The sequence below is a fragment of the Heterodontus francisci genome, chromosome 37 (genome assembly GCF_036365525.1).
Source record: "Heterodontus francisci isolate sHetFra1 chromosome 37, sHetFra1.hap1, whole genome shotgun sequence".
NCBI lineage: Eukaryota > Metazoa > Chordata > Chondrichthyes > Heterodontiformes > Heterodontidae > Heterodontus > Heterodontus francisci.
Window position 1 is genome coordinate 16,101,341 of NC_090407.1, and position 26,869 is coordinate 16,128,209.

The window sequence follows — 26,869 nt, forward strand, 5'->3', positions numbered from 1 at the left end:
TTCCTCTGGCTCCACACATAGATTCCCTCCTCTGTCCTTGAGTGGGCCAATCCTTTCCCTGGTTACCCTCTTGCTCTTTATATACGTATAAAAAGCCTTGGGATTCTCCAGGTGGTGGCAGCCTCCTGCATATCTCACTTAACGAGCCACACTATAAATCCTGGAATTTCCAATACGATAACAACCAAAATCGGAAGCCATTAGGCAAAATTGAGGAGAACCTTTGGATTGGGAGGACTACGATTGTATCCCTGTCCAACCTCATGTTACCCCCCACCCCCCCACTCTGGCAGGAAAGGGCACCAGCTGCTCCTACACTGTCCAGTTATTTGTAAATGGTGGCTGGTAGGCAAGGCCCAGCTAGCAGCTCAATACCTCTGCCTTCCACTGTTACTATCGCTGAATCTGGAAACTGCCAGGGGAGGGGCGGTGGTAGTCTGTGGAACAGCAGTGGAAGGCCCACTGTACTCCGTTTGGAAGGTAAGAGACCAGTAGTTGGCATTTCTTTATCTGTCACTTTTTGGGATGGTTTATCACAATGGATTTACAATCTGTGCCTACAAACCTTTGTGGCAACTCAATGAAGATTATTGTAATGCTTTATTTTTTAAAAAGCCAACGATCAATTTCTGGATTTTTAGTCTTTATTTCAAAAATGCTCAAATTTAATTCCTACAATGCAAGTACGCTAAAAAATTATAAAGAATATTATTGTGGATTTGGAGTTTTCAAACGAGCTAAATTTCTGAATCAACCGGGCTCTGCAAATACTACTGTACTGTAGTAAACATAGTATCCACTTGACTGCCCTTTTTCCATTTAAAATCTTTGGGCAGATACAAGCATGTTGTCACATCACAGATCATTTCATTGTAGAAATCTCTGTCTATAGGTCTTGAAAAGTGTCTTGCAGGACAGCCTCCAAGTGACAATGGCCCTTTTGAGCTCGAGCAAGTCAGCTTTTCATTCAGCACAAACTGTGACTTGAACTTTAACCCAAGCAAAAGAATCCTAAAGAGGAATAGGGAATATTTTTAGTGTTGGTGGGATGCTGAGGTGTGTGAAAAATCCTGCAGAGGATCACAATGGATTGCATATGGCAGGGAAAGAGAGGAAACATTAAGAAATGAGAAGGAAGAATCCAATGTTGCTTGAAAAGCAGGCAGTTTGTCTTATTTTTCATCTTACAAACATGGGCAGTTAGTTGCTTTTGGTGAGTAGAATTTTTCCGCTTTGAGCTGACTGTGTTAGAGAAAGAAAAAGAAGGGTGAACCACTAACCTTGCAATACATGGGTCACTGATTCTGCTAGGGACCCTCAGTTGTTCCTCCACACTATAATAATAGCCTTTATGCTGGGTCAGATTTGGCTCAGCGCACTCACACAACAAATCCTTTCATCTGAAAGCATTTTCAGAAATGCCACTTACAAAGCAACTCTAAAACAATGCATGCCAATGAACTGCAATAGCACAGAAACGTAATTCTCTGGTCTTCTGGTTTTTGAGCTGACAAAACTTATTCTGATGTGTAGTACCTCAAGTGGAGTATTGAGATAGGATGACTGTTTGAATTGTTTGGTACATAATGCTTTCTCTTCTCCTACCTCTTGCCTCCTGAGCCAAAAAAACCCACCTCAAAGAAATCTGATTTGTTTATCAATTCAATTCAATTCAATTTAAAGAGGAACTGTCTTTGTTCAAGAGTGTTTCACATACCATAATTGTTTGCTTGCCAAACATAGCAACATGATGCAGTTTGCTCCACTGCATTGCAAAGCATCTTTGTGAGGTTTGTTAGTAATGAAAGTTTCTCCAGACTGTCCTCCCCATAATAAAGATAGTGCTTCAATAATTTCTTCAGTATTAATTTTTTTCAATGACACTTGTTGAGTGAATTGAAAGCACAGAATTACTAGCTAGAAAAAGTTGATTGGCCCTTTATGATTACTGAATATCCTGTATAACTTCCCAGTAGGATAGGGGTATATGTGTGGTACATGACCAAAACTTCAAAACTTTCCAAACTGTTTTCATTGAAACTAACTGTAATCAGTTCAACTATCTTGGGAAATGTACATGTATTCTTTTGAATGTGTTCCCCATAATTGCAGTGGCTGGAATTTGTAATGAAATTAGAGTTGAGGTACACTCAGATTAACATGGTATGAAAACTGTCTATTGGTAATGGGGATGCATACAACTACACGGCTATTATATTTACCACACATCTGGACAAATGAATACTAGTTTCTCTGCACAGTGAGTATACAATTTATCCACTTGGCAAAACATACATACAAGAGCTGAAGCTGTGATAAAACATGTTTATGAAGTTATATAGTGGTTATGTTACTCATTCTGGACTAATAATCCAGAGAATATTTATGTTGAAATCCTATCCGGGCATCTTGAGAATTTGAAATCATTTTTTTTTAAATCTGGAAATAAAAAGGTATCAGTAAAAGTGACGATGAAGCTGATGGATTGTCGTAAAATACCAACTGGTTCACTTATATCTTTTCGGAAGGTAACCTCTCGTCTGGCCTAAATACGAATCCAGTCCCACACTCACATGGTTGACTCTTAACTGCTCTCCAAGGGCCTAGCAAGTCACACAGTTGTATCACTTCTCAGGGCATCTAGTGAGGGGCAAATAAACGCTTTCCTCACCGGTAATGCTTCCATCCCAAGAATGAATTTAAAATAAAGTACGACTGAATAAACTGTGAACTTTTGATTACAGTGTACTATATCTAAAACAACCCTTGACCCCCACCATCCTTGAACGTGTTTTTCACCTCCCAAATTTGTGCCCATCTTTCCAGGAACTCTATGTTTGAATCCCTCCAATCAGGTTTCTGCCTCTGCCACAGTACCGAAACGGCTCTTACTGAAGTCACAAATGACTGTAACAAAAGTAAACTACCCCTCCTCATCCTTCTCAACCTGTCTGCAGCCTTTTACTCGACAGTGTTAATTGTATATCACTTGCATTCAATTATATGCAGGTAGAGGGCATTAATTAGGGTTTCATTTGAGTACATATAGAGAGACATTTACTGAAACTGTGGTGTGGTTGAGTTAGGGGGTATATGTAATGTTTCACTCTGTAAATAAATGTCAGACTAAAAATTGACTCCAGTTCTATTCTTCACGAACTTGCTTTCAGGAATATAATAGACAACACCATCCTCCAGCGTCTCTTCACTGTCGTCCGGCTGGGTGAGATTACTCTCACCTGGTTCCATTCTTATCTATCTAATCGTAGCCAGAGTATCACTTATAATAGCTTCTCTTCCTGCGTCTGCACTGTTAACCTCTGGTGTCCCCCAAGGATCTGTCCTTGGCCCCCTCCTTTTTCTCAGTTACATGCTGCCCCTCAATGTCATCATCTGAAAACACAGCATTAGTTTTCACATGTACGCTGTCAACGCCCAGCTCTACCTCACCACCACCTCCCTCAACTCCTCAAATGTTGCTAAATTATCAGACTGCTTATCTGACATCCAATACTGGTGAGTAGAAATTTCCTCCAATTAAATATAGGAAAGACTGAAGCCATTATTTTGGGTTCCCTCTACAAACTCCATTCCCTAGCTACAGACTCCATCCCTCTCCCTGGCAACAGTCTAAATCAGTGCTTGTAACCTAGGTGTCATATTTGATCCCAGAATGAGCTTCCAACCACATATTGGCACCATCACTAAGCCTGCCTATTTCCACCTTCATACCATCACCCGACTTTGCCCCTGTCTCATCTCATCTGCTGTTGAAACCCTCATTCATGCCTTTGTTACTTCTGGACTTGACTATTCCAATGCATTCCTGGCTGGTGTCCCACATACTACCCTCCATAAACTTGGTAATCCAAAACTCTGCTGTCCCTGTCTTAACTCGCACCAAGTCCCTTTCACCTATCGCTCCTGTGCTCACTGGCCTACATTGGCTCCTGGTCAAGTAACGTCTTGATTTTAAAATTCTCATCCCTGTTTTCAAATCTCTCCATGGCCTCGCCCATCCCTATTTCTGTAATATCCTCCAGCCCCACAACCCTCCACAATATCTGCACTTATCTAATTCTGGCCTGTTGAGCATCCCCGATTTTAATTACTCCACCACTGATGGCCACGCCTTTAGTTTCCTTGGACCAGAGCTCTTCAATTCCCTCCCTACACCATCTACCTCGATTTCCTCCTTTAAGACACTCCTTAAAATCTACCCCTTTGACCAAACATTTGATCATCTGACCTAATATCTCCTCATGTGGCTCGGTGTCATATTTTGTTTTATAATGCTCCTGTGAAGTGTGGAGGGACATTCTATTACATTAAAAGCGCTATATAAATATAAAGTTTTGTTGTTATACTTAATAGATATAAGGAGCCATTTTTCAAGTGTGTAGATTTGTCCCATCATAATGTCTCATGAAGATTTAGTTACTAGAATGCTAAAAGATTTCTCCGTTATTTAGTCCCTGAATTCTTTAAAAATGTAATCAGAAATGCTGCTCAAGTCCTCAAAGGGTTACTTATTGCAGAACACTTACGATTTTTGGCCCATTATGTCTGTTTCACACTTGACCCACAAAAAAGGCCATGTTTTAGCAGTATTCCAGTGTTGACTGTGAGCCTGAAATTGATGTCTTGTCCGAACAAAATGTTCTGTATGCTGACAGAAAAATAACGGCCTCCCTTTGGCATTATCACCTGTTGTGGTTTTAATACTGGAACCCCCAACTGAGAGGTTTTCAGCAATGGAAGAGCATTTGCCAAATACCTAACTGGTGTTATCATCACTGCTGTTCCAGACAGGGTCCTGTTGTTGATCAACACTGTGCAAGCTGGAGGCTCTGCATTGGATCAGGGTAATTTACATGCCATGTCATGCAGTTCACATGGTAGACAAAGCAAGTTTTGGCAAGTCACCCAACATATACTACAGCTGCAGGCTCTGAAATCAGTTGACAAGTTGACTTTCATAGGGAGGAAACAACGTTTGCACTGTTTCACTCCTTTGGTGGAGTGCAGAGCCACATCATCCCCCACACCAGTACATTTGATTTCATTACACAATTCTTTTCCCGTTTTTTTTGTAACTGCCGAACAAATTAAGCTTGCATTTTATAGCAGACCACGAAGCAAGAAATGCGTCTGAAGGTCCTCTGCTTTGCAAGGAGTTGTTTATTGTGACTGCTGAGCCATGTTTGCATGAGGAAGCAACATCCAACTCAACAAAATCTCTCTTTTAGTTTAACCCCCTAAAGACCAAGAATGTTTTATTACTTGTACAGTAAGCACACAATGCCATATACAGCCTCCTTTATTTCTGACGCATAACGTATTAGTAACAATGCCAGAACTTTGAAGGCCTATTGCCTTTCATTCAGACGCAGAGCATTATCAATGTTGGTTTGTTGTGCCATTTCACCCAATTACAACTATGCATATTTACCAGCAGGTGTCACCAGGACAAATCCTGACTGATTATTGCCTTTCCTTTCTGTATTTCGGGGATATTATAGCAAATTGCAATGCCCCCACAGCTGTCCCAATCAAAATCAAATGATCAATAGTGCAGTTACCAACTGGGCTATTGGGAGAGTCCTCCTTCTTTTCCATTCCTTTCCCTGATATTTCACTCACTATCACTGATTTGTCCCATGATTTCTGCACAGGTGGGTGCCAGGAGGTACAGGAGAGGGGCCCAGGATGATGCTCCTCACTTTTGGGGTACTTCTTGGGCTTTATGTCCTGTTGATGCAGCTCGTTGGTGCTCCAATATCTTGTACCATCATAGCAGATTTTAAAAAGAAACAAAACTATGACTGTTTCTCTTTTACAGTACCCTCTTAACATACTTTTTAAGAAGTAAATTAATTTTGAAAGTGTTTCAGAAATGCCACTAAAACTCTTAAAGAATTAAGTTTTCTAAAACTTATGTCTAGCAAGCAGCAATTCGGAAATACCAGCTCCCAAATTTTCCCTTATTTAGCTATTGCAGAAATTCTACCTTCTCTCCTCAAATTATTCTGGTTCTGTTTTCAGTGTTATTGAATGATATTTCCTGTTAAGTGTTTTATCTTTGCATTATATACCACAAAAAAACTAATCTTGTTCTTTTTCTTCCTTCTGTTTAGGTGCCTTTTGACCAAACCGTGTTTAAGAAGTTCAAGCAAGATGAAACCACTTCAGAATCTCCAACTGCAACTCAGAAGGAGAAACAGCCTGAATGGTGGCGGTCCTTTTCCTCCCCATCTAGCACTAAGGTACATCATTCAATAATAAGTTAAACAAATCACTTCATTGGGATGGAGAAAGGGAGCAATGGTTACTTAAATTTCAGCTTCTGAGGAATGAGTGGGTATTACTAGTGGTATGAAAAAAGGATCCAACATTGCCATTGTGCACTTTATTTTGTCTTACTTTGACATAGCTTTAGTGGTTGTCATAAAGTCTGTCATACAGACTGAAGTTGAGCAGAACTGAAGATGGAACTGTGGCTGCTGGATGCTTGACAGAGACTGCTCCATCTGAGAGGAAATAATGTGGCAACATTCTGGGGAAGTTAGGGGATGGTTCTTAATAGAGGAAATGATGTGGGGAGAGTTTTATTTTAGTAATTTGATGAAGTTCCATTATCTTGTTGACAGACTGAATGTTCTAGGCTTCCATTGATCAAGTTTTGTTCAGAATACTTTTTCATCAGAAACAAAGTGGTTCACAGGATAAATACACTATCTGCTTTGGCACTGATCTATTCAGATTAGGAGATGCCCAGATCCAAGTTTTCATCTGTGCTGAGATAGCTGATCTCAGTCAGCACCTTAGGACTAGGCAGACAAAATCTTATTTTGTGTGTGTGTTTACGCTTACACATCTCCATCGGTCGTATTTGGCTGTAGGCTGTAGTGTCCAGTATGGTTACTTAGGAATGATACTAAGGCCTGTCAGCACCTTAGGAGCAATTTTCCAACCTTGAAGAAAGCAGGGGCAGGAATGGATGTTGCAGGTTCCGGGATTTAGATGTTTCAGTAAGAACAGAGAAGATGGTAAAAGAGGGGGGGGGGGGTGTGGCATTGTTAATCAAGGAGAGTATTACAGCGACAGAAAGGACATTTGAGGACTCGTCTACTGAGGTAGTATGGGCCGAGGTTAGAAACAGGAGAGGTGAGGTCACCCTGTTGGGAGTCTTTTATAGACCTCCAAATAGTTCCAGAGATGTAGAGGAAAGGATAGCGAAGATGATTCTCGACAGGGGCGAGAGTAACAGGGTAGTTGTTATGGGGGACTTTAACTTTCCAAATATCGACTGGAAATACTATAGTTCGAGTACTTTAGATGGGTCAGTTTTTGTCCAGTGTGTGCAGGAGGGTTTTCTGACACAGTATGTAGACAGGCCAACCAGGGGCGATGCCACATTGGATTTGGTACTGGGTAATGAACCCGGCCAGGTGTTAGATTTAGATGTAGGTGAGCACTTTGGTGATAGTGACCACAATTCGGTTAGGTTTACCTTAGCGATGGGCAGGGACAGGTATATACCGCAGGGCAAAAATTATAGCTGGGGGAAAGGAAATTATGATGCGATTAGGCAAGATTTAGGATGCGTAGGATGGGGAAGGAAACTGCAGGGGATGGGAACAATCGAAATGTGGAGCTTATTCAAGGAGCAGCTACTGCGTGTCCTTGATAAGTATGTACCTGTGAGGCAGGGAGGAAGTTGTCGAGCGAGGGAGCCGTGGTTTACTAAAGAAGTTGAAGCGCTTGTCAAGAGGAAGAAGAAGGCTTATGTTAGGATGAGACGTGAAGGCTCAGTTAGGGCGCTTGAGAGTTACAAGCTAGCCAGGAAGGATCTAAAGGGAGAGCTAAGAAGAGCAAGGAGAGGACACGAGAAGTCATTGGCGGATAGGATCAGGGAAAACCCTAAGGCTTTCTATAGGTATATCAGGAATAAAAGAATGACTAGAGTTAGATTAGGGCCAATCAAGGATAGTAGTGGGAAGTTGTGTGTGGAATCAGAGGAGATAGGGGAAGTGTTAAATGAATATTTTGCGTCAGTATTTACAGCAGAGAAAGAAAATGTTGTCAAGGAGAATACTGAGATTCAGGCTACTAGGCTAGATGGGATTGAGGTTCACAAGGAGGAGGTGTTATCAATTTTGGAAAGTGTGAAAATAGATAAGTCCCCTGGGCCAGATGGGATTTATCCTAGGATTCTCTGGGAAGCTAGGGACGAGATTGCAGAGCCTTTGTCCTTGATCTTTATGTCGTCATTGTCGACAGGAATAGTGCCGGAAGACTGGAGGATAGCAAATGTTGTCCCCTTGTTCAAGAAGGGGAGTAGAGACAGCCCTGGTAATTATAGACCTGTGAGCCTTACTTCGGTTGTGGGTAAAATGTTGGAAAAGGTTATAAGAGACAGGATTTATAATCATCTTGAAAAGAATAAGTTCATTAGCGATAGTCAGCACGGTTTTGTGACGGGTAGGTCGTGCCTCACAAACCTTATTGAGTTTTTCGAGAAGGTGACCAAACAGGTGGATGAGGGTAAAGCAGTGGATGTGGTGTATATGGATTTCACTAAGGCGTTTGATAAGGTTCCCCACGGTAGGCTATTGCAGAAAATACGGAAGTATGGGGTTGAAGGTGATTTAGAGCTTTGGATCAGAAATTGGCTAGCTGAAAGAAGACAGAGGGTGGTGGTTGATGGCAAATGTTCATCCTGGAGTTTAGTTACTAGTGGTGTACCACAAGGATCTGTTTTGGGGCCACTGCTGTTTGTCATTTTTATAAATGACCTGGAAGAGGGTGTAGAAGGGTGGGTTAGTAAATTTGCGGATGACACTAAGGTCGGTGGAGTTGTGGATAGTGCCGAAGGATGTTGTAGGGTACAGAGGGACATAGATAGGCTGCAGAGCTGGGCTGAGAGATGGCAAATGGAGTTTAATGCGGAAAAGTGCGAGGTGATTCACTTTGGAAGGAGTAACAGGAATGCAGAGTACTGGGCTAATGGGAAGATTCTTGGTAGTGTAGATGAACAGAGAGATCTTGATGTCCAGGTGCATAAATCCCTGAAGGTTGCTACCCAGGTTAATAGGGCTGTTAAGAAGGCATATGGTGTGTTAGCTTTTATTAGTAGGGGGATCGAGTTTCGGAGCCACAAGGTCATGCTGCAGCTGTACAAAACTCTGGTGAGACCGCACCTGGAGTATTGCGTGCAGTGCTGGTCACCGCATTATAGGAAGGATGTGGAAGCTATGGAAAGGGTGCAGAGGAGATTTACTAGGATGTTGCCTGGTATGGAGGGAAGGTCTTACGAGGAAAGGCTGAGGGACTTGAGGTTGTTTTCGTTGGAGAGAAGGAGGAGAAGAGGTGACTTAATCGAGACATACAAGATAATCAGAGGGTTGGATAGGGTGGATAGTGAGAGTCTTTTTCCTCAGATGGTGATGGCAAACACGAGGGGACATAGCTTTAAGTTGAGGGGTGATAGATATAGGACAGATGTTAGAGGTAGTTTCTTTACTCAGAGAGTAGTAGGGGCGTGGAACAGTAGTAGACTCGCCAACTTTAAGGGCATTTAAGTGGTCATTGGATAGACATATGGATGAAAATGGAATAGTGTAGGTCAGATGGTTTCACAGGTCGGCGCAACATCGAGGGCCGAAGGGCCTGTACTGCGCTGTAATGTTCTAATTCTAATATACTTGCACTGGAGGCAGTGCAGCAAAGATATACTAAATTGGTCCCTGGGATGAGGGGGTTGGCCTATGATGAGAGGCTGAGTAAATTGGGCCTATATTTTCTGGAGTTTAGAAGAATGAGAGTTGATCTAATTGAGACATACATGATTCTGAAAGGGCTTGATAGGGTAAAAGCTGAGAGATTGTTTCCACTGGTTGAGGAATCTAGAACGCGGGGGCACAGTCTCAGGATAAGGGGCCAGTCATTCAGGACTGAGATGAGGAGAAATTACTAAACTCAAAGGGTTGTGAATCTTTGGAATTCTCTACCCCCAGACGGTTGTGGATGCTCCATCGTTGAATATATTTAAGACTGGAATAGATAGATTTTTGGTCTCAGGGAATCAAGGGATATGGGGAGTGGGCAGGAAAGTGGAATTGAAGCCCAAGATCAGCCATGATCATATTGAATGGTGGAGCCGGTTCGATGGGCCATATCGTCTACTACTCCTATTTATTGTGTTCTTCTTGTGTTCTTGTATTAATCACCTTCAGAACAGGAGAGACACAGGGAAAAAGTAGGAAGAGAAGAAAAGCTGCACAGGGCATCAAGTATGAAAAGAGTTATTTGAGGACAATTATAAGGAAAGTTTTCTATTGAATGAAGAAAATAAATAATTTTTTTTTTGTCTAGAATGTTCTAAGTAGCAGTTGTGCACATTCTCAACAAAGACTCTCCGCCTTCAGGCCCTGGTCACCAACCATTTCAACAAGTGAAAAAGAAACTCTGACTCACCTTCCTGCACTGGCCCGAGACAGGTACAGGTTTTGTTTGTGCTCTAAGCTAAATACAGTGTTCCAATAAAACTTTAGATTGGGGAGCTTCCTCTGTGCTGATGGTAGCAGAATTTTACATGAGTATGTCAAGAATCCACTCGTTTACAGTTTACTTTAAATAGCAAACAAATGAAATATCCTTGTGTGGCACAGTGGTGCAGTGGTTAGCACCGCGGCCTCACAGCTCCAGTGACCCGGGTTCAGTTCTGGGTACTGCCTGTGTGGAGTTTGCAAGTTCTCCCTGTGACCGTGTGGGTTTCTGCCGGGTGCTCCGGTTTCCTCCCACAGCCAAAGACTTGCAGGTTGATAGGTAAATTGGTCATTGTAAATTGCTCCTAGTGTAGGTAGGTGGTAGGAAAATGATGGGGATGTGGTAGGGAATATGGGATTAATGTAGGATTAGTATAAATGGGTGGTTGTTGGTCGGCACAGACACGGTGGGCCGTGCTGTATCTCTAAATAAATAAATAAAGGAAATTGGGGCTGTCGTATATTTATTTAAAATGAACTGATGGTGAGCTGGTACCTACAGTACTAAAAGACACTGGCCTTACAACTAGAAGAATCAAATCTAAGGGCAGAATTTCCCAGCCAGGTTTAGGCAGGTTCCAGTATGTGTGGGATAGCAAAATCCTGGAAAATGATGTCAGGTCACGATCCCGATGTCATCCTGCTCTCTTCTGGCTTTACCCAGGGCGGGTACTGAATCCTGTGGGAAACTCCCGTGTATCTGGAGGGAAAGCAATTGAGGTGATTAAAAAAGCAATTAAGAGCCTTTTTAACCATGAATTCCTTCTTTCCCAAAAGCGCACGGCTTCCACTCTGTCTGCAACTCGTTAGGTTCTCTGAGGCAAATGCACAGCAGGAAGAGCTACTTAAGTGCAACTGACAAGCTGTGAAGGCTTTGACCAGTTACACTGAAGAATTCCAGCCATGGCCATTGAGAGACTGCTGTTCAAAGCATTTCTTCTCTCAGAGAGTGCCTTCAGTTGCATCTTCCTGCTGCCAGCCTTCAACATGACATGGGGGCAGTTTATGCAGCTCCACCTTCCAACTCTGCTGAGGGAAAGAGCAGAAGTCATACCACTGCCAAAACCAGCTGCCGTCTCAACCACTTGCCCCTTCACAGGGCAGATGGGATGGGAGATCCAGCTAGAAGGAGACAAGAACCCCCCCCCCCCCGCACAACATAGGGTCCACAGGTAAAGGATCGGCTCTCTCAGCGTGTCTGAGCACCAGTGCCTCAGGAGGCTCAGGCTGTCATGGCAGGTCGCTGTTAACATCCACAGCCTCTTGGAACAAGACCTCCTTCCCAGTGGAGGAGATGGGCAAGCACTGTCAATGGCCGACAAGGTGCCTGTCACTGGAGGGCCACACCCGCTTCCGTGTCGCTGCTTCTCACCAAGTAGTGTGCTCTCTTGTCCTGCAAGGAGGCAATGCAGAGAGGTGGTGAGTGTTTGTAATTGCTTGTGTGGAGAGGAGGGAAGGATACCATTTGTGGAGGGTGATTGTGAGGCATGGGTGCAAGAGAGCAACAGGGTGAGGGTGAGTGTGAGTGTTGGCTGTTTAGATGGGAATGTGATTTACCTGCAGAGAGAGGAATGATTGGAACTGCACAATGTGTTGGCCTGAGGAATGCTGTTGGGCAAGTCAGAGTGTGGGGCTTGGCACCAGAAAGTGCTAAGCTACTCACCTGTCATATCCTCCTGAGGTCCTGGATCCTCTTTGTGCACTTCCAGGTTGCGGCTGACTTCCTCAGCCACTTCCATCCACACCTGCTTGGTTGGAGAGGTTGTCTTCCTCTTCCCGTCCTTGGGAGAGCTCACCTTACTGCAACCCCTCAGATTTCACAGCAGGACCTCCAGGTAAGAGTGAGAGTCCCGGGGAGCAGCCTTCCCAGGTCTCCTCTCCATTCCTGAGCTTGTTGTAGCCTCCAGACCCAACTGCTGGTGAGCCCTTATAGCTCATGCTTGGTCTCTTTAATTAGAAATTCTGCCTTTGACAAAATTAACGCATCAGCCCTCCCACCCTCCCTAATTGGTCAGGGAGTCCAGAGGTGGGATTCTAATGCCCTTGCTCAGGAAAAGAGCCTTGGTAAAGCCTGCCCATTAGGAAATCGGATTCCTGATCTGAAAATGATAACACTGTTCCAGCAGGAACAAGTGGACAAGAATCCACCCTAAATCGTTGAAAAAAGGACTTGCATTTATATAGCCCTTTTCATGACCATAGGACGTCTCAAAGCACCTTACAGCAATGAAGTACTTTTGAAGTGCAGTCACTGTTGTAATGTAGGAATGAGGGTAAATATCTTTCTCTTCATGTTAGCTTTTTGAGAGACGGGGAAGAAAACTAATTGGAAGGTGACTTCCATGCAAGGTCATCATCATAACTTGTTACTCCAAAATTGCAGGCCTTGATGAGGGTTGATTATGCCGCCATCTACATCTTCTAATGCAGTCTTTGTTACCTCTAGACTCAACTATTCCAATGCTCTCCTGGCCAGCCTGCCACCTTACACCTTCCCTAAACTTGAGCTCATCCAAAACTCTGCTTCCCATAACCTAACTTGTCCCTGGCCTCGCTGCTTCCTTTCTCTATAACCTCCTCCAGCCACACAACCTTCCAAGATCATTCCAATACTGGCCTCTTGTGAACCCCCGATTTTCTTTGCTCCACCATTGACAACCCTGCCTTCGTCTGCCTCGTCCCTAAGTCCTGGAATTACCTCTCTAAACCTTTCCACCTTTCTACCATTCTCTCCTCCTTTAAGATGGTCCTTAAAATCTACTTCTTTGACCAAGCTTTTAGTCACATGTCCTCCTAATATCTCCTCACGTGGCTTAGTGCCCAAATTTTGTTTAATAACACTTCCATGAAGCACCTTGGAATGTTTTAACTCTTAAAGGTGCTATATAAATGCAAATTGTTGTTGTCTTGGTGCATGTTGTCAGAACATTTTATAAATTACATCCAAGCAGCCAAAGGAACCCATTTTATGTACAGACAATCCCCATTTCATCAGCACCTTTTAAGACGTGGGGTTGAATTTTTAATTGGCTCTGGAGGTAGGATTGGAGGTGGGAGGGCCCAGAATTTCAAGCCGCTGGTCAGCATGCCAGTCTGCAGGTACTGTCCCGCCTCCGAGCCATTTTCCAGGAGGCTGGGTCTGGGGTGAGACAGCTATCTGCCCACTTGAGCCAATTAAAGGGCTTATTAAGGCACCTCTCCCATGCTGATGGAAATTTTCCAGTCAACAGGCGGGTCCCTTGCAGTGGCCAAAACACAGCCAGCGAGAGGAGTCGGATTTCCGGCGGCAGACCAGGAGGCCAGCGCTCCTTTCACTAATTAAGCATCTCACTCCAAAACCGACTTAACAATTGGTCAACGGTCATCCTGGGGAGGAGCTTCCCTTCCACGAGGACAGTCTGGCAGCTGGGCCCATTTTAAGTTCAGGCACCCTCTCTCTTCCTTACCTGCATCAGCAGGCTGCAGCTCTTTCAGTGCTGTAGGATCTCCTGTTGGCCCTCCAGCTTCCGGAGCCCACCCATTGTCCTTAATTGGACAGCGAGCACACCCTCTGGCCATTAATTGGCTGCTCAATCAAAAATCAAGGCATGCGTGTCACTCCGATGCCATGCAGGGCACAGGACCTGGAAATTATTCCGACATCAGGGTCCTGACCCCAGGCAAAAATTCAGCCCATGAGTCTCAAGTTTCATTCAGTGAAAGACAGGAAGAAAATTCACATGACAGATCATAAGGCAAAATTTTTTTTTTTCATTTTGAGAACATACATTTTTGTCTTTTGAGGGTTAAAAATTGAATAGTTTTGTTTTGTGCCCTCTCTATAGTTTCTATGCATACAAAAGTTATGAAAGTTCTGTGGCACCAAACGTAGCCCTGACACCACTGCCTCACCAGAGGAATGGACGACAGTCACCATCAGCCACTGCAATCACACAGAACATCGCAAATCCAAATGAAGCTAACAGACCTCGGAAAAGGAGGGTAACTGCAGAATCACAGCTAGAACAGGAAACAGCTGCTCCGCTTGCTGCCGTGTTTCCTTCTGAAGACAAAGATTCAGATGCTGAAGTGGAAGTTGAGAGCAGAGAAGGATGTAAGTTTACTTCACGCAGATATTTAAAATTCAACCCCCCACCCCCACATCATCCTCTGTTGAGAGGGCAGGTTAATGGCCTGCTTCCAGACCTCTGTCAGCACAGCACTTGAGTCATACACTAAGGTGATTGGTGTACTTGCTTTACTTCCAGTCTGTGCCTCTTCAGACATGCGAACTCAAGGAAGCACTTTTGAGTAATCTTTGGAGTCAAGCCCCACACCTGACCATTCTATGGCAAAGTATGTTTCTGCATCAACATGGAGTATCCGGATGGGAACCGTTCATGGTTTATTCCTTTTAGATGTAAAATATGCAGTTCTATCATAATAACTGACAAGCTTGGACTCTTGCCCATATAGAATAGAATCATAGAACGGTGACAGCACAAATGGTGGCCATTTGATCTGTGGGGACAGTGCCTGTTCTTTGCAAGAGCAATTCAGCTAGTCCCACACCCTGCCCTTTTTCCGTAACCCTGTACATTTTTGATCTTCAAGTGCTTATCCTATTCCCTTTTGAAAGCCGCAGTTGAATCTGCTTCCACCACACTCTCAGGCAGTGCATTCCAGATCCTAACCACTCACTACATAAAAAATGTTTTCTCATGTCGCCTTTGGTTCTTTGCCTATCACTTTAAATCTGTTTCCTCTGGTTCTCAACCCCTCTATCTATTCTGGTCCAGACCCCTTGTGATTTTGAACATCTTTATCAAATCTCATCTCAACCTTCTCTTCTCTAAGGACAACACCAGCTTCTCCAATCTATCTTTGTAACTGAAGTCCCTCATCCATGGAACTACTCTCGTAAATGTTTTCTGCACGCTCTCTAAAGCCTTCACATCCTTTCTAAAGTGCAGTGCCCAGAATTGGACACAGTACTCCAGTTGTGGCCAAACCACTTGTTTATTAAGAAAGGTTCATCATAATGTCCTTGCTTTTTCACTTGATGTTTTGACTTATAAAGCCCAGGATCCCATATGCCTTTTTAACCACTTTCTCAACCTGCCCTGCCATCTTCGACGATTTGTGCACATATCTCTGTTCCTACTCCCCCTTTAGAATTGTACCCTTTGGGTTATATTGCCTCTCCTCATTCTTCCTACCAAAATGTATCACTTCACAGTAAATTTCATCTGCCACTTGTCTGCCCATTCCACCAGCCTGTCTAAATCCAATTGAAGTCTATCATTATCCTCCTCAAAGTTCACTATACTTGCAATTTTTGTGTTATCTGCAAATTTTGAAATTGTGCCCTGTACACCAAAGTCTAAGTCATTTATATCAAGAAAAGCAGTGGTCCTAGTACTGACCCCTGGGGAACACCACTTTATGCCTTCCTCAAGTCTGAAAAACAACTGCTTACAACTACTCTCTGTTTCCTGTCACTCAGCTAACTTCTTATCCACACTGCCACTGTCCCTTTTATTCCATGGGCCTCAACTTTGCTGATAACCCTATTATGTGACATTTTATCAAATGCCTGTTGGAAGTTCACATACATCACATCAACCGCATTACCCACATCAATCTTCTCTGTTACCTCATCCAACAACTCTATCAAGTTAGTTAAGCACGATTTGCCTTTAACAAATCCGTGTTGGCTTTCCTTAATTAATGCACCCTTGTCCAAGCGACTGTTAATTTTGTCCCGGATTATTACTAAAAGCTTTTCCACCCCTAGGTTAAACTGACTGGCCTGAAGTTGCTAGGCTTATCCTTACACCATTTTTTGAACAAGGGTATAAAATTCTCAATTTTCCAGTTCTCTAACACCATCCCTATATCTAAGGAGTATTGGAAGATTATGGCCAGTACCTTTGCAATTTCCACCTTTATTTCCCTCAACATTCTCAGATGCAAGCCATCCAATCCTGCTGACTTACCAACTTTTAAGTACAGCCAGCCTTTCCGGTACCTCCTCTTTATTAATTTTTAACCCATTCAGTATCTCAATTACCTCTCCTTCACTATGACTTTGGCAGCATCTTCTTCCTTGGTAAAAGTAGATGCAAAGTACTCATTTAGTATCTCAGCCATGCCCTCTGCCTCCATGCATAGATCCCCTTTTTGGTCGCTAATCAGCCCATCCCTCCTCTCACTGCCCTTTTACTATTTACATGCCTATGGAAGACTTTTAGATTCCCCTTTATTTTAGTTGCCAGTCTCTTTCCATATTCTCTCTTTGCCTCTCTTATTTCCTTTTTCACTGTCCCTCTGAACTTTCTGTAGTCAACCTGGTTCTCACTTATTTTATCAACTGTCATATGCCCCCTTTTTCTGCTTCATCTTATTCTCTATCCCTTTCATCACCCAGGGAACTGTGGCTTTGGTTGCCACTCCATTCCCCCTTTGGGAAAGTACCTCGATTGTACCCAAACCATCTCCTCTTCAAAGGCAGCTCATTGTTCTGTTACAGTTTTTCCTGCCAGTCTTTCATTCCAGTTTACCTAGGACAGGTCCATTCTCAACCCACTGAAATTGGCCCTCCTTCAATTAAGTATTTTTACATTAGATTGCTCCTTGTCTTTTTCCATAGCTAATCTAAACCTTATGATATTATGATCACTTTTTCCTAAATGCTCCCCTATTGACAGTTGATCCACTTGACCCACCTCATTCCTAGAAGGTCTCCGTTATCACCACAACATCATATTCCTATATGGCTATTTGCAGCTGCAGCTCACCAACCTTGTTACCATACTCAGTGTATTTAAGTACATGCACCGTAAACCTGAATTAGACCTTACTGTATTTCCTCTTAGTCTGACCCCACTTTACTTATTCTTATTCCAGTGCTGACTCTCCCAATCCTTTGTACACCTTGTTTATCCTTCCTAATACTACATCCTTGCTGATATAAAGAATCTGGTTTGAAGGAGCTCTTTTAACATAATAATGTGTCATTTCTACATTTGTCACCAGCACATTTTTATGTATGGATGTGGAAAATATATCACTTTAAGTAAACTACAATTTCCTTATATATTTTTCATATACATGCAATAATGGGGAACTGTGTTCTGCTGATCCCTCAGTGGAATGAAGATGTTATCTGTACCTTTTACTGATATCTGAAAGTTGTCTATTATTATTTTGTTTTAAGTTTTTTAAACTACTGAATTGAGGTGGCTTTGGTGCAGACAGTTTGCCTTCCTACCCAGCCAGGGTTTGGTTTGTATCACAAGGAGATCTATAAGAAGTAAAAATAGACAACCTTAGAGCCAACTGTCACTTAAAACTCACTTGCCTGAATTGGGTGAGCTGGTCAGACCACAGAATGGAGCAATGTGTGGAAATAAAGGCCTTGGAAGTTATGTCATGGGGTAATAATGAATAACTGAAATTGGTCTCTCTGTTGGTTTAGCACAGTGGTAATTCATTTATGTTAAGAAAGTTAATTCCCCATTAAAATAGCAGAGAGTAATTCTGGATCAATGCATTAAGTGTCCAAATACTAGTATCCCACAGTTTAACTTCAGAGTCAAGACCGGAATTTTTACATTGGGTGGGAGGCTCCGCCCACCAGCCGAAAAGTCAGGGGCAAGCCTGCCTCCGCGGGCCTGGGGAGCCACGCCGGGGTTTTTGGCTCCACAGGCCCTTAATTGGCCTTGGGCGGAACTTCCACCTCCTTGAGACAGGAAGTCTCGCTTAATGGAGCTGCCGGCCAATCAGCGGGCCAGCAGCTCTTAGTCCCAGCAGAGCCACTGGGAACGGTGGCCACTGCTGGGACTACACCCAGCCATCGCAAGCAAGGTGAACGACAGCCCTGGAACCAAGGTGTGTTTTTGGGGACTCACCGGGGACAATGGGTCGGGCCCCAGCGAGGCAAGGGGTGTTGGTTGGGGGTGGGGGGTGTGTTATGCTGAGGGGGCGGTTGGGGCTTCAGGGGCAACTCTCCGTGGGGCACAGGGGGCCTGATCAGGAGGGCCCCCCCACCAAGTCCGCAAGAAGGCCACCAGCTTTTACCTGGCGGTGTTCTTGGGGCCTTTGCCGGACGCCCGCCGAGGGTAAAATACCTGCGGCGGCGGGGGGAGGCCCTTAAGTGGTAGTTAATTGACCATTTAAGATCTTGATTGTCCTGGGGTGGGCGGGCTGTTTCTCACCGTTGCCACCCCACGTAAAATTGCAGCAGGGGTAGGAGGTGGTCGGGAATGACTGCCCCCGCCTTCCACTCAATTTTACGCCACCCCCACCACCAGCTCGCTCGTTGGAGGGCCATAAAATTCCAGCCAAGGCTTCTCAGCTTGAGGAGGAAAGGTGAAGTTATGCCACTTGATAATGTCAATTGACAGACAATGTGGAGATGACCCCCAAAGCAGACCTTACCGACCAGATTTGTGCTGTGTTACCTGATCTTAGCTGGAGCAGCAGCACTTAAGCAGACACCAGTAGCATTGGACGAGGGAGAGGAAAATCACCTAAGAGTTCTCACTTTGGATAGCCGTTCAACGACTCATTTTGGAAAGTGCGCATGCATGGACATTGTGTGAGGACAGAATTGGTCTTCAGCTGTGATGCCTTCACTCACAGTCTAGACTCCCAGATGAAGGATGGTCACATGACCAAATACCAAAGGACAGATAGCACCCACTGAACTATATCCCAGCATAAACCAGTGCTTTCAGGAGAAGGAGAGAGAACTAAGATAAATTGCTTGATGAAAGACACCTGTGAGGAGAGGGTGGGATTGGAGAGAAATTTAAAGTATTTTTTTCTTGTATTCAGTGTGGCTGCACTAGAAAATTTTAAAGAGGTCACATGGACAAATCATCTCTCTATGTATAAGTATGTATTGTAATGCAAATGTATTTTCCCTCCTACAGTCACATCATCATTGTCTTCACTTTCTTCTCCCTCCTTCACTTCATCCGCCTCATCAGCAAAGGACCTGAGCTCACCCGGGGTGCAAGTTGCGTCTAATGGCATTTTTGAGACTCCAGGCCACACAGAGACACACAACAGTGGATTAGAAGTAGAGCTAGAACACTTGAGGCAGGCCTTGGACAATGGAATTGACACCAAGGAAGCCAAGGAGAAATTCTTACATGAAATCATTAAGATGCGAGTGAAGCAAGAGGAAAAACTGAATGCTGCTTTGCAAGCCAAGCGTAGTCTACAGCAGGTAAGAGAAGGAACTGCTTGTAATTTAGAAAAAAAATTTTAAAAGTGCTCAATGACAGAAAAAATATATACAAATAGCAAAGATGCTGAACCTATATTAACTGTCTTCAGACAGATTCACAACTGACATTAAGGGCAGGTTTTTCCCTGTAGACGTCTGAACCCCAGCGTCAGGCTGAAATGTGGGTCAGAAGCCTGCATTGGGCTGAATTTTATTTGGCGGGTGAAAAAAGTGGCCCGCATACACAAGCTGTGCACCGCCACGCTGCCGCGATCTAGCGTGCTGCGGCTCATTTAAATACGCAGGGCAGTCTGACCCCCCACCCCGCCCCGCTCAAACATGAGGTGGGGGCAGACTCTGCGGCACCGTGAACAGCGTCAGCTGCCTCTGCACAGGTGCTGGTGCCATTTTTAAAGGGCTGGCTGACCTGCACAGTTGAACTCCATATCCCCCCCCCCTCCCCCCACTACATTATGAATAAATTCCTGACCCGTACACCCCAATACAATGAAAATAAATTGCCACCCCGTTCCCACCCCCACAACTGCACAAAGTGCAGAGATCACCCCTTCACCCCCCCCATCCCCCCACACTAGAAATGCAGAGTTGACCCCATTTTCCCTACTCACCCCCCCACCCCACTTCACTAAAAATCCTAAAATACCCCTGTCCCGCCTCGGCACCAGCTTTCTCTGGACGGGAAAGTAAAGGCATGTGAGTGCCGGCCGTCACATGGAAGATCCTGGACAGCCGGTAAGATCTCAGTGAATGGTATTTAGATTTATTCATTTCCTTTATATAATATTTAAAGTTGGGTCCCGTTGCCGAACAGCGTGGGGGGGGGGGGGGGTGGTTGGGGGCTGCCACTAAGCCTCACCGCCACCGGGGAGATCAAGCCTGGCAATCCCAGCGTTGGGCTCTGTGGCAGGCCTCTGAAATCTGGCCTCCCCTGCCATGGAACCTGATGGCGGGAGCTCAACAAAATCCCGGCCATTGTGTGGGAAACCGTCACTTGTGATTTTTCTTGGGGCGGCCAATTCATGGCCTGAGGGTGGGCTTGCTGTTTAATTAAGGACGGCCTGCAGGCTCTCGAAGCTGGAGGACCAAGCAGTGGCCTTGTAGCTTGAAAGGAGCAGCAGGCTGTGATGTCAGGTAAATAAGGGAGAGGGAGCCCCAAAATAGAGGTGCCCTCCCTCCAACTTGTTTAAAGTTTGAATTGGGTTTTGCAGCCAGGCCACCATTGTGGGGGTAGATTTTCGTCACAGGGTGGCCTACAGCTGTTCCTGCACACAGGCAGGGAGGGCCTCTAGGCTGCCTGGAGCACTGTCTTTCCAGTCTGCTGCCTCCAGGCACCTAAACTGGCCCCCACTCCTTTGGGAATCTGGAGGCCAACTGGAAAATCCCATTTGGTCTACTTTAATTTGCCTTATGTAGCTCTTAACAAGCCACGTGGGCTACCTGCCGCCCACCTGGAAAGTTGGCAAAGTATAGCCAGGATTTTTTCTGAGCAGCATACTTAGCTTCACTGATGCCTAGAGCAAAGCTACCAAATGATGGGGGGGAAAAACAACTAGTAGAATGCAATTCCAGAAAGGACACTGGAAGCAGATTCAATAACAACTTTCAAAAGGGAATTGGATAAATACTTGGAGGGGAAAATTTGCAGAGCTATGGAGAAAGGGAAATTGAATTGATTGGATAGATCTTTCAAAGAGCTGGCACAGGCGACATGGAGCAAATACCATCTATGATAGTACTACACCTGAAGCACTAGTCTGGTTCAGTTGCAGTATTTGTACAGATGAGCAGTCATTTAGACATGAATATCCACCTTTAAAACAGTCTGACACCATATTTATATTGCAGATTGCTAATATTGCCTTAGGGTCACGCTTATGTTCGAGGGGAATTCCTGCACTAGCTCAAGCAACAGAAAATATAATTTCATATAATTAATTCACAGTTTGCAATTTTGTTTCGGACTGACTCACCTTCCCTGATGGGTGGCAAGGTAGCTAGAGGCCATCAAGCAAAAAGCCACTACACTGGCCCATACGGGCAGACTGAACTTCTCATTCCAGCGACAGTCAAGAAACATAACTGTCAGCACCTACCGTGATGTTTATCTTGCTGTTGATGCCTGCACAGAGGTACCCACAACATCCACTGATTGATGCTTCTGTGTACTGCACAGAACTTTATATTGGCATGCTTATTTATTGGAACTACCATGTTGTATGATTTCAGGCAGTTGCCTTAACAAGTCTATCCAGTTCTTGAAGCTACACTGGAATGAAATTTATGTTGCCACCACCGTAATCGGTGACAGGCATGAACTATGGCTGCCCACACGTGCGGGCTGAGCTTCGCGGAGCCACTGCAATATTAAATGCAGCGGCTCACATAAATGGCCAGGACGGACTGCCGCCCTCCACCCGATGACCTGGAGGGGGTGGGCGGTCCGTCCCTGGAACGGCGTCAGGCACCATTACACAGGCGCCGATGCCATTTTTAAAGGGCTTCCAGCCCTTCTATTTAATTTAAATATTTAAAGAAAAATGACTTTTAAAAATTAAATAAAGTTATCCTGATCCTCTTTCCCCCCCCCCCCAATGACCATCAAATTCATTACTTGCCCTCTCCCCCCCAAAAAAACTTACCTTGTGCTCCCGACCTTCCCCCCCCCCACAAAGTTCACAAACTTTAAACTTTACTCCTTCCACCACCCCCTAGACCAATCAGAGACAATTGACCCCGCTCCCCCAGCTCAAAATACTTATCTGCAACCCCCTGCCCAGTGTTCTGCCTGTGATCTCCGGACAGAGATCCGAAGGCGCGTGAGTGCTGGCCACCAGCACGAATATCGCACCGGGACTGACGGAGGATTTACTTCATTACTTAAAATAAATTAACATATTTAAATTTTGATCCCGCCACCAAGCGTCGAGGCCCGCGGCAGGACTCTGCCGGAGGCATTTTCTGGCTCCCACCCCGCCACGATTCCCAACGCGGGGAGGGTCTGTAAAATTCGCCCCACTGTCTTGTAAGGGAAGTAATATTATCAGAAAGAAAATAATTTCCTATGGCTACTGGCTGAGGAGAAGAAAAGGGTGTTGCTTTAGGGAAATCCTATCTTTGTTGGCTCATTTCATACACCTTGGCAGCAAAAAAAGTTGCTTTTTAATCCAGCTTACTTTATCCATTGTTGGACGACACTCAGATGAATGGAATGAGGATACCTGCTTCCGTAATTGAAATGTAGCCACCCAATGACCACTGTCATTACAAATAGAGGAAAATCTACGAATTTAGTTCAGTCTTAGGCACTTTTATATTGACAGCAGGTACATGACAAATTCTAATATGAAGGAAACAAACTCCCATTGGTACCCAGGACCCAACTTTTCATGGGTTTCAAGAACAGAATTTATCAGGTTGGAAAACTAGTGCCTCCCTATACTGGTTCTCTAATGAAGGACAAAAAGCACAGAGAGCAGTACTTATAGGTCTTGGGTCTCCACTTAAGCACTATATCGAGCTTCAACATCAACATTAAAGTGTCTTTAGATTACAGCAACAGTTACAGTGCAATGACTAGACCCCAAACTTTCAAAAATGAATTAGTCATCTGAAACATGACATATAAGTGATCCACATGCGAAGAGAAGGGAAGAAAGGGTCTTTGTCTTGGTACTAACATTGTTTTAAGAAAAGTCTACCTTTGGCTAATTAATATGTGGAGTACCTACATCCTTTGGAATGTGACTTTCCTACCTAAACACTAATTTGTAAGGTCAGTTTTTCAGTGTAACGCAATTTACTTATCCATTTAACTGAGTTCTGTGCATTTCTTTGCTTTATAGGAACTTGAATTTCTCCGTGTTGCCAAGAAAGAGAAACTACGTGAAGCAACGGAGGCCAAGCGCAACTTGCGAAAAGAGATAGAGCGTCTTCGAGCGGAGAACGAGAAGAAAATGAAGGAGGCGAACGAGTCACGGATAAGGCTGAAACGAGAACTGGAACAAACAAAACAAATTCGGGTCTGTGATAAAGGCTGTGAGGCTGGGCGGCTGAGGATCAAATATTCAGCACAGGTAATTATGGTAATCAAGATTGGTGTCATTTTTAAACACAAAAGCACACTTACACTTTGTTTTTGTTTTGTTTATCACCATGCTTTAGATTGCAAAAACACCTCTTGAATGTTCTATTACATTTTGGCTGCCAAACTGAAAGTTATGAGAACAGGAAAACCACTGTCTCGATACTTCTGAGGAAACCTGATATGGTCAACTAAGATCTGTCGAACACAGGGTATTCTGGTTGTGAACTTGAGAAACACCTAGCCCTGTTGCTTCTGAGCTTGGTTGCCTTCTATTGACTAGGTGGAGAAATTCAGCATCATTGCTCTTGCTTTTGGATGTAATATCAGTATTGGCTGGGGGATGCAAGAGTTGATGTGCTTTCCGGTTTTCCTTTTCTGTTTATTTCAATTTTCTCCTCCTTCCCCCACCCCTACCAATGCTACTGACTCATGCTGGAGTACATTTGACTGGCATCTTCCCGGACCTTTTCCAACTAGCATTCTTCAACTTTCAACCAGTATCCGCGTCTGGCGTGAATTGGGCAGCACAATCCAACACACCCAAAAACAATGGTAACTGGCCTGAAGCAAACTCTGCTTCGAGCTTTATTTGAATATAACGGGCAAGTTGTGGATGCCAATCCTCTTTCCCAATGCAGGACCTTAGGAATACTGGCCAGCTTCGACGATGAACCAGCACGACCCACTGGTAGAAGTGGGAGTTGGGGGGCGGGTAAGGTGGAGAGGGTGTAGAAGTCTTCACATCTTAGCAACATTTTCACTTTACTAACCAAGCTATGTGGGATGTCTCATTATCCAGTTTAAAAAATCCCTCTGCTTGCCCTCTCCATAAGGAAGGCACTCACCTTAACTTAGCGCCTCTTCCAATAGTTTAGAACAGACTAACCCTGGGTTCTGTTATACTGTTGGACATGGGGCATTGGTGGCAACATGTTGCATCGCCAGGTTATCCTTTAACAAAAATCCTCTATATTGTGTAAGTACACTTTCCTATCTAATTTCACTGTTCCCATTGAGAAACAAGGGGCTGGATTTTACCAAGCCCTCAACGTCATGATCCATGGCGGGGAGGGGGGGTTGGTGGCGCCTGAAGATAGCTCCAGATGAGGCCTGCCACGGACCTCAACGCCGGGAGAGCCCGGTCCGATCCTCCTGACGGTGGCCAGGCTCCATGGTGGCCCCCCACCGTTGGGCAATGGGACCACAATTTAAATATGCAAATAAATAAAATGAATGAATTCACATACACTTACCTTTAATCTTGAGGGCCCGCCATGATCTTTGGCGGAGCGGTCGGCACTCCCACACCTTCAGATCCCCGTCCAGGAAAGTGTGGCACCACACTGGTGGGGAGAGCGGAGGAGTTAAGTTTGTCAGTGCAGGAGGGGGAGGGACGTGATCAAATAAACGTAATGGATGTAGGGAATAGTGAGAAGGGTTGAACTTTAAACTTTGTGCAGGTTGGTGGGGAGGTCAGATGTTAAAGGTAAGTGTTTAGGGAGAAGGGCAGATAATTATTGTAATTGCTATTGAGGGGGTGGGAAAGGGACGCTAGAAAATTTATTTATTTAATTTTAGGGGTTAGGACTTTAAAAATTTAAATTGGGTGGCAGGGCTGGCTGCCCTTTAAAAATTGCGGCAGCGCCTGCGCACAGGCAGCTGACACCATTGCCGGGGATGGACAGCCTGCCCCCTCCACGAGATGGGGGTGGGGTGCGGGCCACCACATCTATTTAAATGAGCCGCCATGCTTGAGATTGCAGCGACTCTTTGGCGTGTTGAACTCGCCGCTACAGTCGGCGGCAAGCTCTTAAAATCCAGTCCAGGATGTCTTTTAATACAGATAATGAGTAAAATAGTATATATAGCTATAAGATGAGCTATGAAAGGGTTAAGATTGCAATACCATTTCAGTATTCCTCCTGTTACTCTCTTCCAAAACTGTGCAAGAAGATTGGGGATGGTGAAAGTCGTGCAGATTCATAACATTAACAATCAAATGAGGCAAGAGGAAGTGATGCAGATTTCCATTTCAACATCATGGGAAGTTGCAAAAAGCAACTGTGCCAGACTAAACAAAATTGAGTAGGAACTGCAACATGGGTGTCACCCACAGTACATTTCTGGTTGAGGGAAATGGATGACATTCCGTGCAATCCAGCTGTGTTCTATACTGCAGTGTTTACAGTGTCTTTCACACATAGTACACCCAAAGAAAAATTATGGAAAGGATTAGGTAAAAAAAAAGGAGCAAAATAAATACCATCAGTGAATGAAAAATTTCTTTCTTGTGTCACATTATCACAGGATTTCAGCTTGTGAAACAGTGTGCTTTGAAACTAAATGACCTGGTGTACCTCTAAGTGTATATAGCTTGTGCAGAAACCACATCAAAGGCATGTGAAAGTGATCAGAATAAAATCACTAGACTAGGCCACCCTCTTCTCAGTGGAACTGTTTTGTGTTACATTTTGCTTCCCTAAGATAATTTTCAAGGTAGTTATTGTGCTACAGTGGAACTTTTGTCATCCTGTAAAGAGGAGCACTCCTCTGGTGGATAGTGAAAATTGGGAGCCAAAATTATGTGCTCAGGTGCTGCAACTGGGTTTAAACCCACACCGTTCTGAATCTGAGTTGAAACTGCTACTAACTGAGCCAAACTGAGATTTAAATACGTACCACAAATGAGTCAACGTTTCATGCAAGGTTATGTCCTGCAAAAGTTTTGTTGGATAATTGGGAATGTGGATAATCGGAGCGTGTATAACGTAGTAGCTGCATGCATTGCATAAATATAAATATATATATAATATAGATATATATGTCTACCCATGGCTACATGCATTGCATACAGGCACTGATACAATACTCAGAGAACCTAGAGCAGAATTGGTTAAGAATCATGATATTGCTGCTCCATTGTTGGTTTGGCTGATTAAGACACAGAAACTGAACCACACCGACCAGAAAGTTTCCAAGTTGGATGTCTGGTCTATG

General features: G+C 44.3%; 1 protein-coding gene across 2 annotated transcripts in view; it reads left to right on the top strand.

Moving 5' to 3' along the window:
- skia (v-ski avian sarcoma viral oncogene homolog a) overlaps window positions 1-26,869 on the top strand; it is a 221,509-nt gene that overhangs the window by 186,048 nt on the left and 8,592 nt on the right. Inside the window, exons 2-7 of one of the 2 annotated variants that reach the window (XM_068017163.1) lie at window positions 6,138-6,266; window positions 10,378-10,502; window positions 14,375-14,643; window positions 19,469-19,767; window positions 21,731-21,917; window positions 23,631-23,759. In XM_068017163.1, coding sequence (XP_067873264.1) covers window positions 6,138-6,266; window positions 10,378-10,502; window positions 14,375-14,643; window positions 19,469-19,767; window positions 21,731-21,886 — 978 coding nt within the window. In that variant the 3' untranslated portion in view covers window positions 21,887-21,917; window positions 23,631-23,759. Of the gene's footprint in view, window positions 1-6,137; window positions 6,267-10,377; window positions 10,503-14,374; window positions 14,644-19,468; window positions 19,768-21,730; window positions 21,918-23,630; window positions 23,862-26,869 lie in introns of those variants that run through there. The other variant, XM_068017162.1, reaches the window with a different exon arrangement.